At 35.8% G+C, this 18,271-nt stretch overlaps 1 protein-coding gene across 1 annotated transcript; it reads right to left on the bottom strand.

The window, feature by feature from the left end:
- Window positions 1-6,383: 6,383 nt before the first annotated feature.
- CUNH6orf58 (chromosome unknown C6orf58 homolog) lies at window positions 6,384-14,655 on the bottom strand. Its single transcript, XM_050138183.1, has 6 exons — window positions 14,355-14,655; window positions 11,480-11,566; window positions 9,979-10,163; window positions 8,995-9,095; window positions 7,657-7,895; window positions 6,384-6,484 (listed from the first exon to the last, which is right to left on the bottom strand). Exons 1-6 carry the CDS (start codon window positions 14,653-14,655, stop codon window positions 6,384-6,386), a joined length of 1,014 nt encoding a protein of 337 aa, XP_049994140.1.
- Between the last annotated feature and the right edge of the window lie 3,616 nt (window positions 14,656-18,271).

Genomic DNA, 18,271 nt, shown 5'->3' with positions numbered 1-18,271 from the left:
AAAAATCACTCCTGACCAGAAATTTTGGCAGGCTTAACAAAGGCCTATTTTGGAAAGCTATTCTTAACATGTGGTAGGGCAAAAAATAGAATATTATCTCAGAGATACCTGCTTTATGATATATCTGAGTTAAATTTGTTATACTTAAAGCTACTTTATGATCCACCTTTTTGGGGTGATTTTTTTAAAATTTGTCTTTACTTGATATGTAAGCATTTTAAAGGTATCATTAAATTATCACACATGAATGTGTTTCGTTTTTACCAGTGAATGATCTGTTAAAGAGAATTTTTCTAATTAATAGGTTATACCCCAAATTCCATATTGTTAGAGTTTCAAGTCTATAAGAATTTGAGAAAATTACAGTGGGCCATACTTGTAATGACTATACTCAATAATATTTTTATTAAAATAGTTGTGTTATGAAATAATCATGCCAAACTCCTCACAAATACACATAGAACACTCCCTAAATATAACAAGCCTCAGTTTCTTTCCATTGCCCCTCATTGGATTAGACCTCTCCTTCAATAATTCAGTATATTCTAGTTCTGTCTAATGGCAATAAATTTGGATCTCCGTGGTTCCCATTATACATACTATTTAATTACTGTAATTTTAGACTAAGAACTTCCTGAACATTAGGCTCTTGTAGCAATACAAAGAAAAAGACAGGAAGATGTTGTTGGATCACCTATCCCAGACTCCCCACTGTAAAATTCTGGCATGAATAATTAGTATTTTGCCCTCAATACATCTTGGTTTATCTCCCTATTGAACATGGAATGAATCTTTATTTAAAATATGTAGTAAAGCCAACCCTAATGCTTGAGAGATAAGTCAACATGGATATCTTTGATTTGAGGATGAGGTCTTCTTTCTAGCCACTCAATATCAACCCCAAATAAACCTTTGCTCTACCACCAAGCTTTTTGCCCTACTTCTTAGGTTCGAGTAGCCTCTTCCTTTTACTGTTCCCAAGTTTCTGAATCCTCCTTTGTGGACTTCTGGCATTACCAGAAATGGCTTCTTTTCCTTGGTTAGGTTCTGAGTTCTCCACAACCCTTGATCATGGTACCAAAATTCTCAGCATTGGATCTAGGATTCCCTAGTGCTCTTGGCTCTGAATCTACAGCCTTAATTCATTAGTTTTCTTTGTTGGAAGGGTGTCGGTTGTGATCACTTTTATAACAGTAGCAACATTTCCAAAAAGTTCTTGGGAACTGAACTCAAGTCTTTTGCAAAAGCAATATATACTCTTAATCACTGTGTCATCTCTCTAACCCTGTCAACATTTTTATAAGTTGAGATGTTAGATAACAGATGATACTGTAGAAGGAAACAGCCAAGATCCTCTGTTGTGGAATAATCATTTTGTGCACTGTGAAGATGTCTTTGCCAATGTGCTTTCTTATTGGTTTAATAAAGAGCTGAATGATCAATAACAAGGCAGGAAGAGGTTATGCAGGATTTCTGGGCAGAAAGGGAGAAGGGGAGATGAATCTAGGATGGGGAAAGTGCCAGATGACTAAGAGGAAACAGGAGGTATAAGATGGGAGAGAGGTATAAAGATTGTTGTGGAATAATCATTTTGTGCATCTTCATATGAGACAAAAAAAACAGATTAATAGAAATGAGTTAATTTAAGTTATAAGAGCTACTGGGACAAGTCTAAGCTGTAGGCTTAGTTTTCCTAATTAATAATAAGTCTCCATGTTTTTTGGGGGAGCTAGTGGCCTATAGAGAGAGAGTAGTAAGATTCAGAAAAACACCACTTAGTCACTGAAAGGAGAAAGATGCCTGCTCATTGAAATCTTACCAGTATACCATGAGCCTCATGGTAAAATATAAAATAATAGGAATGGGTTAAATTAAGAAGTAAGAGTTAGTTAAGATTCTCGGGGCAGCTAAATTAAACCGACATATGTACTTTAAAGGTATTTTGACTTCAAAATTTTTGTTTAAGGATATGTTTATAAATGTTTGTTTACATTTAAAGGGGAATATGCTATAGAGATGAATACTTTGCATTGGTATGGATCTTGGTTTACTGATACAAATTTTAGATCAATTTTGTTATAGGTCTATTTCTGCTCTCAATTAAGATATTATGTTTGTACAACTCATTTAAAATTGTAATGTATAGCTAAGAAATAGAGATTAATAGTCATTTATAAAAGTCAAACTTGTCATGTTAGTTAGGTTTTCTAGATATAGAAATATAGAGATATTTATAGTTAGATATATAATATTCAACACTTTCAAAGACTTACAGAATATAACATTTAAAATGTTTTAAGATCTTAGGATTTTTCATGAAAATGAGACTCATCTACTCCTGGAAGCCCCAATCTACTTCAAGAGGATGATGCATCGAAGAGGCTCCCTGTAAAATTTGTTAGCCATTTAGGCAAGAAGCAGCTCTTGCCTGGACTTCTTGATGGCATGCTGTATAAACTGGGCATGCAGGACCCACATAAAAATGACTGCTGAACTTGCCTTAAAATAGGTGAGACAGTCCTTTAGGGTTCCTGCTTCATGAAAGTGTCTGCCAGACATTCTGCAGGCCACACAAAAAAGGTGACTGACAAACTGCCAATATAGGTGAAGCTGTCTTTAAAATGTCCTGCTTCGTGGAAATATCTGCCAAATACTGTGGGCCTGTAGGCTGAAGATGGGTACACCAATGTTACAGAAGAACTCTGAGTGACTGTCCAGGCAGCAAGGTGTTTCTGTCAGTTCTAGAGCTTTGGAAGTTGCTTACAAAACACTTACTGTTTACTTAGGTAATATTATATCCTTCTGGAGTCTTTGATGGAGTAGAAGAAAGATAGTTATAATTATAAAAGATAGATTAGATAGACTCACAAAGATAGTAGATGATAGTCTTTTCCTTAATTTGTCTAATGTAAATGGACTAAGTATTGTAATTATAATTATTGCTTGATAACTGCTTTGTTGTAGGTAATCTTGCAATGTTAAAGTTAAAAACTTTCCCTTTTATTTATACAGAAAAAGGAAATGATGTTAGATTCCCCTCTGTATGCTATGAATATGTTTTATTATCATTGGTTAATAAAGAAGCTCTTTCAGCAGGGCAGAATATAGCCAGGCTGGAAGAGATAGATAGAAAGAGTAGGTGGAGTCAGAGAGATGCCATGTAGCCACCATAGGAGAAGGACATCTGCCCATCAGATTCTTACCAGTAAACCACAAGACTGGTAAAATACAAAATATTAGGACTGGGTTAAATTAAGAAGTTAGTAAGAAGCCTGAGCTAATAGGCAAAACAGTATTGTAATTAATACAGTTTCTGTGTGATTGTTTCCAGTCTGGGTAGCCAGTAACGAACAAGCAGTCTCCACCTACAGTGGCCCAAAGGAAATATCTGACTCCACTTCTCACCGACCAGATCTAAAATAACCTGAGTTCTAAGCTCTTAGCACATAATTGCCCCATCAAAAAGTGGAATATTAACATTAGTTTCCTGAAGCCTAGGCTAAAACCAGTCTGAGTTACAGCCTTATCTATATCTAATATGATCACTAAGCTGCTATAATTATTTATCCCTTTCCTCTAAAGTTTATAAAAGTAAGACATTTTCTTTGTTCTGTGGGTTGCTTTTGGATTCGCTATTCTAGCTTCCCCACTAGAAGTTACCAAAAGATAATTTCACCATAGAGAAAGATGCTAAGAATTTTACCAGTCTTCTAAACTTTATGCCACATTAACTGTAAAAAAGAAGAAAAGACCCCAGAGCACCTCCAGAAGGAAGAAATAACATCTGTCATGTCCTCTGGAGTAGCAAAATGACCTGAGCAAGAGAAAATATACCTCACTAAATTCAAAATGTTAGAAAGGCCTTATCTCATACCAACTGGCACCAAGGCAAACCATCTGAGCAAGGTCTCTAAATGGCTAGCCAGATACCAAAATATTAGGACCTAAAGGACAAATATCACCTTTGTTTTGTCTGGGTGGAGGTAATCACAGAAAGTCAAATATTGTTCCCTCCATTAACATACCACCTAGAAAGCCAATGCCATGGGAGGGAAAGGCAAGAGGGTTTCCACAGTTAAAACAAGAATTATCAGTAGCCTCTGAGAACCAGGTAGTTCCCTACAGTTCCAAGCACTGGTTCAGTTTGTCACATACAGCCATGTCTCCTCTTCCTACATAGTCATGACTGTCCATGGAGAACCTATGAGCCTTGTTGCCGTGACTCAGGGAAAACAGCTTTATTCCATGGACTGGGTCACCAGAATGTGTATCAGATTCAAATGCCCATGCTATTGCAGCTTGAAGTGACCAAAATGTCAGGAGTCAGGGTTGGTGGAGGGAAAGGATATTTTTTTTGGTCTTATAGGAAATCAGAGTCATGACAAGCATTTGTGGGAAAGAGACAGGCATATTAGACAACAGGCAGAAAATCTAAGGATTTGGTTTGCAGCTTACATGTGTCTCTTTATCATCCCTCTTCACATACCACTTTGTTTAAACCTCCTGGGTTCTATTCTTGCATTTTTTTGATTTTTTCTTTTTTTTTTGCTTTAAATCATCTTATTTATTCATGATATATAAGTTGTACAGTTTAGCAACTAAAGAATTATGTAATCAAAGAGCTATTCCACAGAAAGACAGACTAAGAATGAAGAATTAAATAGAAATTGCCTGGGGGTCATCATCTGCTACTTGAACATGTTGTCACTCTCCTAGGACCCCTTGCTCATCATTGGCCCTCTCAAGTTCCTTGTTTTCTTATTGCCCATGTGTGTCAGGGCCAGTTCCTTCTCATAACCTTGTGTACAGCAGTCTTCTGGCATATGGCTGTGTGAATACTATCAGACAATTCCTCTCCCAGTGTCAGGGACAGTGTGACCTGTTTCTTAAGTTTATAAATTAATACAAAAAGAAAAAGAAAATAACTCCCTTGGTCTCCATAAGCTTATTGGTTATAGAATTTCTGGGGTGGGGGAGGAGTAAATTGGCAGAAGGTGTTAAAATTAAGAGTAAAAGTTCTTTATGGAGGCCAAGAACTAAGGAAGCTGCTCTTCGTCTTAAGTGACTGAGAGGAACTCACACAACACTACAATCCATCCTCCTTCTTTGTATTTCAACAAACATTCAAACTTGATGATTATAAAGAACCCTAAATTGCCCACGGGTGATGTCAAGTTTTTTTTTTGGATTTTTCGAGACAGGGTTTCTCTGCCCTATTCTTGCATTTTATTCTTGATGGAATCATTAGTTTTTCTGAACATCCATTCCTGTGTTTTTGTTATAGTTTGAATCTGAATTTTTTTTCCACAGGATTGTGTATCTGATTTGTTCATGTGATTTTTAGCTGGTGACATCATTTCAAAGTCATGTGGCCTAGATGACTCAGTTTAGTCACTCAGTTTAGAGACAGACCTTGATTAGCTGTAACTTTGTCTTGCTTCTGTCCTGTAATCTTTTGTTCCTGCTCTTTCCTGCACTTTAGAGATATCAGACACCCATTCCTGTGGCTTGAGATGCCATGACCTCCCCATTATATTGGTCTATGTCCTCTGAAACTGTGAGCCAATATAAACCCCTTTCTTTACTATATAATGATTATCATATATACTATCTATAATATAATGTTTCTCTTATGTATTCTGTTACAGTTTTCTTTGCTGTAACCAATATAGAACACTGATGCTGAGAAGCAGACCTGTTGCTCTGAGAAACATGGTGACATAGTTCATCAACCATTGGCTCTAGTTTACATGCAGACTCAGGAAAGGTCTGGTGCAGTGAGGCAGAGAAGCCCTTTGAAAATTTTCAAATCCATCCAGTAAATCTCTCTCTTAAAAGGGTACAACAATGAGAAACTTGACCCTGAAGGATTCTTTACAAATGTTGGTCAATGATGGGAACTCTAACAAGTAATTATAAACTTAAGGCTAAAAAATCATAAATCAAACCTGATAAGTCAGTGAATTCTGTTTGGAGTTAAGTTTTTCAAGATTTAAATATTTAAGTTGGATGTTGATATTTGATATTTTGGGTTTTGGTTTAATATCAGTAGGATATATTATTCTCCATTTTGTAAAATCTACATAATATAAAGTAACATCATAGCAGTCAGACACGCTTAAAATCACTTTAATGATTCTTTGTGATTTGGTTGTCATTGACCAGAATCTTTATATTATAAGATAAAGTACTGAAAAATTGAAAATTCAAGAGATATTGTCCAAAATTGGTTTAAACTAGGAATATATGGGAGGAAATCCTGGACAAATGAACATTAAGCAATAAAACCTAACTCATAAACCTACATGATTGTGATCAAAGTCATTATTTTTAATTGCTTGTGGCCAAAGATATTTGTTCACTGTTCACAAAAAAGTTATGTTTTATGTAGATGTCCCCAGCAATTTTTCAAGAACTTTTAGAAATTCTTCCCTTGCAAATTTTGAACTCATGAGAATTTTCCAAGCAGTCAAAGAGAAGGATCCTAGAAGAGATAAAATGAGCACATGTCAACTCCTGAAAACATTTCTTAGCTTCATTAGGCAATAATTATTGGTCAAATTTATTTTAGTTGCTTTCTATCAATTAACAATAAAATCATCAGTTCATGATGAAAATTTAATTTCACTGATAGTACTATCATTTTGCAATATCTGACCTGAGATTTTTGTGTCATGCTTTATAAGTGGTGGAATCATAAATGATAAAGAAAAGTATACATGGCAGAATCTTGCATTGTCGGTCATGACTTTCAACAACTTCCATAATCATACTAAATTCATTAAATAAAATACTACATGTCTATGAGAAAATGAGATAATTCTAACACCAGTCCTCCAAAGAGTGTCCACCAACTGAAGATCAGCCTGCTGTTCATTGTGCAAAGGAAAGCTACCTGCTGACTGACAGTATTATACTACAACCAAGGATGAGGTGAGAAGAGGCATCAATTGCATTGGTGCACTAACATAATTGATGGATCTGATAGCCTAATGCCAAAGTTTTCTACAAATTTGAAAATAATTTACTTACAACTAATTTATTCCATTTATAATTTAAGGACTCAAAAAATTTTCCCTTAATAAAATAATAACATATATATATATATGTTTAATTAATCTCAAAAATCCCAGGTCATAAGTGTAAAATGGGATGGCATGGCAATCTTTAAACACTTAGTAATGAAGCCTGTTTTTCACTATGGTTTGCCATTCTGGAGCAAATGTCTTCTTTTTTGACTAGTAGTATGGGATTATAAGCATCCCAGAGTCAGGTGGACAGTGATCTCATTAATTATGGCAACTTTTCTTTTGCAATTCATGTGTTTTCTTTAGACTTAAGAGTAAAGTAGAAAAATATATTTTAAAAAATTTCATTAATGAAATAGTGATTGTATGTGAGCTTTATGTTTATATTTCACTTGATATTATAGATGTTAAGGTTCAAAGTGACATCCAAATGAAGGTTATAAATAAAAGAGGTGTGATTGTTCAATGGTCTTACCATCTATCAAGAGTAATTACTGCTAAGAAAATAGGAACTCATATATTTTTAATGTATGCTGGCTGGATGCATTTCTACTTAAATTAGTTTATGTACTCTTCCAATACATACAGTCCTGATTTTTTTCCATTATTCTTTAATTTTTTTTTTTACCTGTAACTTGATCAGTATCACCAAGAGCTGTGAGTGAGAGCAGAACCGTGTTCTGAGTAGTGGTGAAGTCAGCAATAAAAGGGGCTATGTCAGTATCAAGAAGAATACGTGGTGGCAGGCCCTTCTGAAAGCCAGACGTTCTAATCAGGGTTGTAGGATAGTAGGCCGCAGCTATGTAGTCTACAGCAATAGCCCAGTTTTTCTCAAATTTTGATTCTTGATAAGAATAATAGGCATATCTAAAAGACAAACAGACAAAAATATCAATTATTATTATTTCCTCAGAATTTAAATCTCACTTTGTGGAAACCATCCAGTACCTAGTTTGAAATAAAATTCAAACATTATTTTTAAAGAAAGTTCAATAGTACCATGAATTTGTTATGTCGTTCAGGAATTGTGTCGATAGCTAAATAAAATTTCAATCTAAGTCTGTGAAGGGTTATCCAATTAGTAACCTCTTCTTAATATTTTACTTTTCATTTATGTCATTTCCTTGGCACATTGTTCTTGAAAATCATGTAATAAACATGTTAAGAACATGTTTAAATAAGACAGTCTGTCTATGTAACTACAAGTACGAACAAGCCTGGTGTCACATGTTTGCACTTCACATCTGGGATATGAATCAGAAAGATCACAGGGCCAAGTTCTTTCTCATATTCCAGTTTGGGACACATGAGATCTCTCCCCCCTTTTGTAACCAATAAAATAAACAGATCTTTAGCATTAACCCCTATATCTGACGCTAGGCTTTTATTATTAACACCAACAAGAATTCGTGCTACAAGTTTTCTCCACTTCCTTAAATATATTCTAAATTTGCCCTTTACCACCATAATCACCAGTGATCACATTAGTTTTGTTTGTATTTATTAATAATCATGAATATTCTAAAAGAAAATGAAAAAAAAAGAATAAGACCACACTGGTTAATTTTAATTAACTTGACACAACCTGGACATGCCTGGGAAGAGGGAATTTCAGTTCATGAATTGTGTCCATCAGATTGGCCTGGGGCCGTGAAGCATTTTTATGATTGCTAATCAATGCAAGCAGACCCAACCCACTGTAGGCAGTAGCATCCCTAAGCAGGTAGCCTTGAGCTTTATAAGAAATTTAGCTGAATGAAGCTGTATTCTTCCCCGGTTTCTCCCCTGGTTCCTGCCTCCATATTCTTGCTGAAGCTCCTTTCCTGACTATCTTGATGATGAACTATAACTTATAAATTGGAACAAACCATTTCTTTTCCAAGTTGCTTTTGGTCATGGTTTTTAATCAAAGCAAAGGGGGTAAAAAAAGAATCAAACTAAAACAGAGACAAAAAAAATTTCTTACCTGTCTTCAAAGACACTGAGAGGATACCCCAAGGAGGAGGTATGAGCAGCCCATAAGTTCTTCAAAAGACCATCAAAGTCACTAGAAGGCAACTTCATGTACTAAAGCATAGAAGAGAAAGTGTTATGTGGGCTACGCTTTCTCAGAGTCAACTAGGTACTGAGATAAGAGCAATAGTCAGCCTGATCTGACAATACTGTTACTAAATGCCACTCCTTAGTGCTGAACAGCAAAGGAGACAATATCTAGTGCTTTTCAGTAAAGCATGTCATCTAGTTGAAGTGAACTTCAAATACTGCAAAACATCAATGTTTTATACTTGGTAGAACATTGTCATTTTTTGTCAACATTATTAAAAGTCTCATAAAATTTTCAAAGTGAGGAGAAAAAGTTTGAAAATTAAATTGAATAGTATCTAAAGCAATGAATTAACCATCTAAAGAATATACATTTATTCTTAAATATATATTTAAATCACTAACAATCAGTGAATTTGAAGCAACTCTTCTATGCTTGACCTCTGTATTTTACTTTGGTATTCAAATGGCAAGTTCAGAACAACATATTGCTGTTTAGTTCTACCTACATATGAAGTTTTTAATTCAGTCAATAATTGATAGAGTAGTCTAAAACAACCTTATAATCCTGCTTCTTAAACTGTTTCACAAATGACCTAAACTCCCAATTGCTCACATGCCTATATACTTACTCTCTTAAAACTTCCTGCATGCTAGCCATTTGTGGTATATCTTTATATTCAGTGAGAATAGATAAATTCTGTGCTGATACTGTATGAGAACACTGGGTTTCTGAGGCATGCACCGTATTTCTACATCACTTATGAGTAAAATATCTATTTTCAATTATATTTAATATATTCAGGAAAGTATACAGTTCATAAAAGCAATCTTTCACAAAAGACTTTCACAAAAAGCATTGTCTCTGCCTGTCTGAGGAGTGTGGTATAAAACTTAAAAGAAGAACCTCAAAAAAGGTGTTCCATGAGTCCATTGTTTCCCCAAGGAGCTCTTTGCAGTCAGAAACACTGTAACAAAACTTCGACTGGTCCTGGGGTGGTGGTAAAATGGTAAATTGGTCTGACGTTATCCCCAGCACACCAGAATCAACAGCAGCAAGGAAAGGTATCACACTCAAAAAATAATTTGCATCTGTTAAAACAAAAGGCTGGTTAGCCCCACACCACAGTCAGCGACAAATTCCAGAGCCCATTTTGAGGAAGCAAAGTCATTAAGGATAAGTCACAGCCCCCAAATGATGATAAAAATTATCAACTAAAAATAGTGAGGAAAATCTACTTACATTATCATAGTTCTATAATTGAGAGTGTTTGTGCATCCTCTAAAGTGCCGTATTACAATATTTTTAAGAAAAGTGATTCTAATAGATCGGATAACAATCCGATTTAGCATCATTAAACAAATGAGAGTAAAAAACCTGCCAAATTGATCACAGAATAGTGCAGAAGTTCTCAATGAGATTACATTGTTGATTTTAATGTTTTATAAAATAATCAAGCATTATTATAGATTCAGAAAATATGTACTTGATGATTCACAACTTAGTTCAAATTTTACATATCCTTTTTCACTGAGTCCTTTTATCCTGGATTTTCTAAAGCAGGAAATGGATCTCACAGCCTGATGAGTTTCTCAGAGCTGCAAAGGTTGCAATTCCAGAGGAGAAAGCCCAGCAAATTTCAACATTTTAATTTAGTTAGATAACTAGCTTGTACTCATTCTTAATACTCCACATTACTAAACCAATCAGATATCTAGAGCTCTTGACAAGTCTACTTATGAGTTTTGAAAAGAATGACTCAAGTTAGCATGAAGGAAATACCCCATGGTTCATAGTCTTTATGCATCATTCCAAAAAAAAGTAATATTTAATGTAATGTCATTTCTAATCGTTGGAAATTATTCAAATAAAATTTTTGTGTAAATTAATTTCAAAGCAAAATGCACCATGAAAGAATTAGAAAATGCATTCAAGTTGTTTTTAGTATTGCATACATGACTATGGCAAAGCTGTAGATTGGCCAAACAAAGTATATTCTTACTCTAACAAGTTCGTGAGTTTCAGTATTTAGTACTTTTTTTTCTGAGAAAAAGGGAAAAGCAATACTATCTTGGTCTCTCTTTTCAAAGACTCCATGTTCCTCTGGGAGCCTGTCATGTTACTGACAGTGCTGATTCTTAGAGGTCATGACTTTTGCAGTTCCTTTATTTAATCCTCCTGTAAAAAGTCTTAATATGTCCTTAAAAGTTATTATTTGGCTGGTCAATTCTGCCATGTGTCATCAAGGCCACTGGTATATGATGAAGTAGTTTCATCTTGAAAAAGAAGCAAAATAATAATAACAATAAAAGTAAAAAAAAGAAAAAGAAGCAAAACTGTTTCAGTTTTGTCTCTATCTATATGACCAGGGTTTAAATGTACAATTTTGCTATTGAAGTGAACTTACCAGCCCACCAACTGTCAACAGACACACACAGAGGGTTTACAGGTTCATAGCCACAGTCTGTCTTGCCAGTGGGATCAGCTAGTCTACCTATAGAACAGAGAATGCACAGTTGTATTTGTTTATTATACACATTTAAAATGGTTAAATATATGCATTTAATTAATAGATTCAAATTTTTCCATTTTACTGAAATTTTATTTATCATCATTTTTATATTTTATTTCTCATCTCTCAATCAAATTATTTTGTTTTTCAGCCATATCAATCTTTTGACTTTAATTTATAAGCTGTGTGTGTGTGTAGTTTTATTTACATAGCTTCATATTTTACTGCCTTCTCTAGTTCCAAATTAAAATCATGAAAGCAATAGTCACTCACAGAAAAGGAGGTGAGTTAAAAGTCAAACCAAACCTTTGGTCTACACTTTCTAAATTACATGACCATGTATGCATCAGTTTGTATCATACTGCAAAGTGGAAATAGCAATATTCAGTATCCATGAGATTTCTACATAAGAGAAGTTATCAGAAGTATTTTACATGTTGACTATCCATTACATAAACATCAGAACATCAGAAAATAATCTTTCTTTTTCTCCAAAGCCGTTACCATTCCTCATCTCCTTTCTTCTTTCCCCCTCCATTTTCTCATTTGCTGAGCAATGAGTAAGCAGTGTAGGTTGGGCTTCAGGCACAAATCTCTTCATGTACTTTTGTCAGCCAGAAAGAACTCTTTTTATGATTGAATGTATTATTCTTAAATATCTTCCATGTATATACACTGAAAAGAGCTTTGTTTCCAAGAAAGAGCAACCATTGGCTCAGCTCACCATTATCAGGGAGCCGCACATTTATAATTTCATGCTTATGATCAGGCATTAGAATTAGGATTCTCAAGAAGATCAATATAATCTTACACCTCTCTTGTTTGTAATGAATATCCTCTTGTGTGTTCATAGGAACAGGAAGAGATATGTAGTTATCAGTGTGGTAGTATCTATTTTGAAAATACTCAACAAATTAGAGGAAAGATGTGTCCCCTTGGTTGGTCTCTATGCCTTTGTGTCATTGAAATGTCTGGTAGGAACAACCAACTCACAGAGGAAGGATTTGTGGATAAGGACAAATGGTAACAGAAGAAACAATGATTATGAGGAGATTCAAAAGTAAACAAAAAAATCAGTTTTCAAAGAGACGTGTGGTTCAAATTAGCTAGGGTTACTAATTTGGCTTTGAAATACTATGATGTAAGGCAACTTAAAAGAAAAAGATTTGCCTTACTTATACTGAATCACAGTCCATTGATGGAAGCTAAGGTAGGAGCTGAAATTGGGCTGGAATCTGGAGGCAGAGGTTGATGCAGAGACCATGGGGCAGTCTGCTTACTGGGTTACTCCTTATGGCTTGCACACCTGCTTTCTTATAGAATCCAGACCATCAGCCCAGGGATGGCACCACCCACAGTGAACTGGTCCCTCTCACATCAATCACTAAACAAGGAAAGGACCCAAAGGCTTGCCCATAGGTTGATCTTATGAAAGCATTTTCTCAACTGACATTCCCTCCTCTCAAATATCTCTAGTCTGCTACAAACAACAACATTATACAGTAATTACTCAGCCATCTTTCCATGAGGAGACTCATCAGAGCCAAGGGCTTAGCTGGATGTTCAAACCAATAGGTAAGGTATATTGGAATGCCTTGTGAATAAAGTTGCTGTTTCTTGTTGTGAGATTTGTCACTGTAGCTATTCCCTTTCTGTTACACTTCTGGGAATTAATTCCCACAGCTCATCACTGTTTGATCGTTTACTGATTATATTCCCCTGGCTCTAAGTGACAACAGTTTCCCACAACCAGGCCTTTGCTCCTCTCTCCTTTGTAAACATAGAAATCTGCCTTCCTGCAATTATCTTTATTGACATGCATTTGGTCAGCATTTAGAGTCCAGACAAAAGCATTCTTCCATTTAAGACATACCCAGATATCCAAGGACAGAGAGTTACTACATGCTAAACACTTTAATTCATAGCTGTTCGCATAGATAAAGTAAGCATACCTTCATATTTTCCTCACTTATGGATAAGATAATTGATGACCTAAAAACTAACCTTGCTTTAAAATATTTCCAACTCCTCACCTCACCTTCACCTCAGTGTACTGATGACTTTCATTCAGGAAATTTAGTACTTGTGTCTTACCTTCAGGAAAATTAATTAGTCATCCATCCACAACCCAGAGGGAGACAACCCTCCACTGGTTCCTCTGGTAAGCATCAAACTTTAGAGCTTGTTAACATTGAAACTTGCTAACATTTGACAAAATGCTAATGGAGGAAGGGCCATAAACTTCTCTTGCCTGTTTATATATATTTCCTGGTTACCTATACCTGCAAGGTTTTGTGAGTCTTTGCAGTTGGATAGCAACAAAGATAGTTAACAGAAGCAGAAACAGAAGGAAAAGCATCCAAGAAATTAGCAGAGATAGGAAAATGAAAAAGAAGAATAATACAGTAGAGAATTGGAATTGAAATTTGGATTGAGACAGAGACTTGGGGCTAAGAAATTATAGACAGTTAGGACAAAAGAATTAGAACAGACTATAAGGAAGAGAGAACAGTAAAGAGACATACTGAGGAAAAATTGCCTGTGAGTTGATAGTTTTTCCTCAGATGCCCTTAGCTATTTTCCTTTGCCTCTTGTAGTGCCTTAGCTGAACCATGAAGGAGTCTGAAGGGCTGGTACCCAGAAGGACCCCACTTCTAGCCTATGTCAAGTTGACATAAAACTCGACAGCAGTGAAAGATATGGGGAGAATGCCATTTTCCTCGTACCTTGGGAATATATTGGTATATGGGGAAATATGGCTCTTTCTTACCTGAACTATGCTGCCATCCAAACTGCAGCGGCAATCCCCAGAATAAATTCTGTTCGTTTTCTGGACCATAGCTTGCAAAATATGGAGCCGTCTGCTTCAGTAAGATTCTATACAACCCCATTCTATCAGTGAATACCCATGGGTCAATGATGTGCTTGCCGTCCTCCAACCTGTAATCACTTAACTCTTCAGGGCTCTCTGCCCAGAAAGGAGGATATAGATCTGAGATATTAGGATCCTCTGCTACAGCAGCAGAAATGCAGCCAACCAGTACCCAGACAAAAGAAGCCAGGACAGCCATGGTGCCAAGATGGGAGCTAAGAGCATGCCCAGGCTTTTATAGAAGGAAGGAGGAACTCAGGATATTTTCTTTACTTATGCTTTATAAGCATCCTTTCTTTTTTTTACAAGCAAAGTGTTTGTAGAGAGGAAATGGGCACCTTAACAATTAGCATTAAAGATAATGGAGTATTGTCACCTTCCCATCATCAGGACATTATATTAGAACCTAAACATAGGGTGAGGCCTGTTGAATATTGAATAATACTATTTGTTAATAAAAAAATTCTTCTAGAACTTTTCCAGTCTACATCGTAATTACAAATTACATTATCAGTGACGTTAGGATACTTCCCCCTTATAAAAATGTGTTAACGTAGTTCATAGAAAATACTGAATAATTGAATTGGAAATTATGGATATTTGTGTTTTGTTTTTGTTTGATTTTCAAGACAAGGTTTCTCCATGTAGCTTTCCTGGTTGTTCTGGATCTTGCTATTTTTCTTTATGGATTAGACTGGACTCGACCTCAGAGATCCACCTGCCTCTGTCTCCATAGTGCTGGGATTAAAGGCATGTACCACCAAACCTAGTTCCAATATGAATATTTAAAATAATGTGCACATGTATACTATAAAATTCATCTAATCCACTATGGTATATCTTCTTGTCTGTAAAATGCTTAAAATGTATCAAATTGTTCTGATCAAATAAACAAAGACAATTTGTTTAAAAAATTAAAATGTTACTAATTAATTTTCAGTATCTAGTCATTTTTCTCAAAATGTTATCTAATAGCCTAAGTTTCTAGATTTCTAATATTTCTCCTCAAAATAATAATAATAATAACCAAATAAGTGTCAACCCCTAGGCCTTGCCCTTCCTCCTTTCCTCTCCCTTGTAAACCATAGACTACATCCATAAAGTTATCCATCAAGGTCTAGTCCCTTATTTGGACACTTTTTTATGCCAGATTCATTCCTGAGGCTGACCACCAAAGTCCAGCAATCAAAAGCAACCTTTTGCTCAATTAATTAACATGCACCATTAAAATTAAACACCTCATCCTAACACGGGGTTTTCCCTTCTACCTCTGTGTTTCAGTTGACAGTTGGTAAGTGTTGGTAGGTTCACTTCAAAAGTGAAATTGTACATTTAAACCCAAATCATATAGATAGAGACAAAACTGAAACAGTTCTGCCGCTTTTTAAAGATGAATCTACTTCATCATATGCCAGTGGCCTTAATCACACGTGGCAGAATTGACCAGTCAAATAATAATCTTCCTGTCTCCAACACTCCCCGCTACACCCCACATACCAACTCTCTTTCAGATTGATAACCTCTTTTTATTTTATTATTATTTTTACACAACCTAAAATCTTTAATACAGATTTTTTTTACTTGTTTGTTTTGTGGGAATTTTTTTCCAGTTCACATTTTTCATAAATTTAAAGCTACTCTTTGTACAAGGATTTTTCCCTTTATTCCAAAGAGAAGCATGATATAGTGGAATTTCTCCTTGTATTTTAGTTCCTCAAGACTGGTAATTTAGAAGAGGTATTGTGCCATTAATTGCCCCCTTTTGTTTTCCTAAGTCTTTCTTAATAAGGGATATTTTGTCTTGTCCGGTGGTGTAGGAAAATACGTGCTGCTTTTATTGTTAATGAATAAATCTGCTTTGGCCTACCTTAGGGCAGAGTAGCATATGGCAGGAATTCCAAGCAGATAGAGGAGGAAAGAAGGCAGAGTCAGGGAGAGGCCATGAAGCCACTGAAGGAGACAGATACCCCGGACCATAACAGTAATACATGAGCCTCATGGTGGAATATAAAATAATAAGAATGGGTTAATTCAAGATGTAAGAGTTAGTTAAAAAAATATGCCTAAGCTATTGGCCAAACAGTTTTGTAATTGATATTGTTTCTTTATTATTATTCAGGTCTGGACAGCCAGGAACGAACAAACAGCCTCCGATTTACAGCCCTGTTGTTGTTTTGCTCTAACAGACGGATCTACAGTGTCTTCCTTGATTTACTTTTTGACTGTCCAATAATTCAAGTAAAAAATTGCACCAATTTTTACCACCCAGGAAGAGATGTTTTTTCCTCTCTGAATCTCTGCTCTGTTTGCTGGTACACTAGTCTATATCACTTGGCTGTTATCTCCTTCTCCTTTTTCCTTGTATTTTGTTTTAGTTACCAGATGAGTCTAGTTGTTTCACCCAGGATGGCCTCACAACCCTCATCCTCCAGCCTCTACCAACGCCCCATCCACAACTGGCCTTGCTCAGTTGTAACTTGAATAAATTACTGTAATGGGAGTTTCTATTAACAAGAATGTGAACATTTATAAGGCTTTGACTTTTGCTGTTGAATTATTACATAAAAGTTTATAATTTTTATCATAGTTCTTAAGTATATTCTCCCCTTATTTCAAGCTTAATTGATTGTTCTTTTCCCCCTCTGTTCCATAAATATTTATTTCACTGCTTCAGTTTACATTTCCTTGGTCCTTGTGTTAAAGTACACTGTGGTGGAGCTGCTTAAGAGCACTGGCTACTCCTGCCTAGGACCCTGGCTCTAAGCATTTCTCAGAAGCCCGTAATGCTTAGCACTCCTGACCACAGGTTCCAGCGCCTCCTCTGGAGAGTCTACATTATTACCACCTGACTGCTCCCACTTCCGAGCTCCTCACTTACACATACCCCTAAACATGCTTACCATCTGACTGCTTCCATTTCTGAGCTCCCGACCTTCACATACCCCTGGAAAGCCTAACCGGCTTTTACAGCTGTGGCTGTCCTCTGCTCTTGAGGCACACAGCTTTATGTAAAACTACTCTTTCCCTCCATAGAGAATGCCTGTGTTCAGTGTTTTCTCACTGCAACTGCTTACAGTCCCAGACAGTGGTGCTCTTTTGAGATGTAGTAGAAGCTTTAAGAGGTTTGACCTAGTTGAAGGACTGTGTCCTTTCTCTCCTTTTCTTTGTATTCGTTTCACCATAAACTGAATACGAATGCCTCCTTCTCTGCATACTCCCACTGCCATGATACTCTGTATCATTGTAGATCTAAAGTCAGGGAATTTAGAACCGCGGCCTGCAGCCTCTGAACATGTGACTCAAAATTGATTTTTTTTTCTTCCATTAAAGGTGTTCTGTCAGGTACATGGTGCCAGGTGTGCAAAAGTAAGGTATCTGCCTGATAGATGCAGATAAGCAAAATTTATGTGATAAAATCCTTCAAAAATAAAAGCATTGAGCCAAGGACTGGTGGTACACACCTTTCATTCCAGCACGTAGGAGGCAGAGACAGGTGGATATCTGTGAATTTAAGGCCAGCCTGGTCTACAGAGTGAGTTCTAAGACAGGCTCCAAATCTACAGAGAAACCCTGTCTCAAACAACAACAACAACAAAAGATAGATAGATAGACAGATAAAGAGATAGATAGATAGATAGATAGATAGATAGATAGATAGATAGATGATAGATAGATGATAGATAGATAGATAGATATAGATAAACAAATAAATAAAAGTACTGAAGATCCATGTTTCAGTTCTATGAAGAAACAATAGTTATATAAAATGAGTTATATAATATATATGATAGTTATATAAAAATGAGATTGGAGCT

The sequence above is a fragment of the Alexandromys fortis genome, unplaced genomic scaffold, assembly GCF_014885135.2.
Source record: "Alexandromys fortis isolate MF-2015 unplaced genomic scaffold, M_Fortis_MF-2015_v1.1 scaffold_14, whole genome shotgun sequence".
Taxonomy (NCBI): domain Eukaryota; kingdom Metazoa; phylum Chordata; class Mammalia; order Rodentia; family Cricetidae; genus Alexandromys; species Alexandromys fortis.
Note: the sequence above shows the minus strand (reverse complement) of the source record. Positions and strands in the feature narration are given on the sequence as shown.

Bases quoted from the DNA above. Each gene is read 5' to 3' on its own strand.
- CUNH6orf58 (XM_050138183.1), bottom strand. From the start codon at position 14,655: ATGGCTGTCCTGGCTTCTTTTGTCTGGGTACTGGTTGGCTGCATTTCT. The intron at 11,567-14,354 runs GTAAGAAAGAGC...TCTGTTCTATAG, and splicing joins TGGATGGCAGCATAGTTCAG to GTAGACTAGCTGATCCCACT. The intron at 10,164-11,479 runs GTAAGTTCACTT...TTGTTTTAACAG, and splicing joins TGTTGACAGTTGGTGGGCTG to ATGCAAATTATTTTTTGAGT.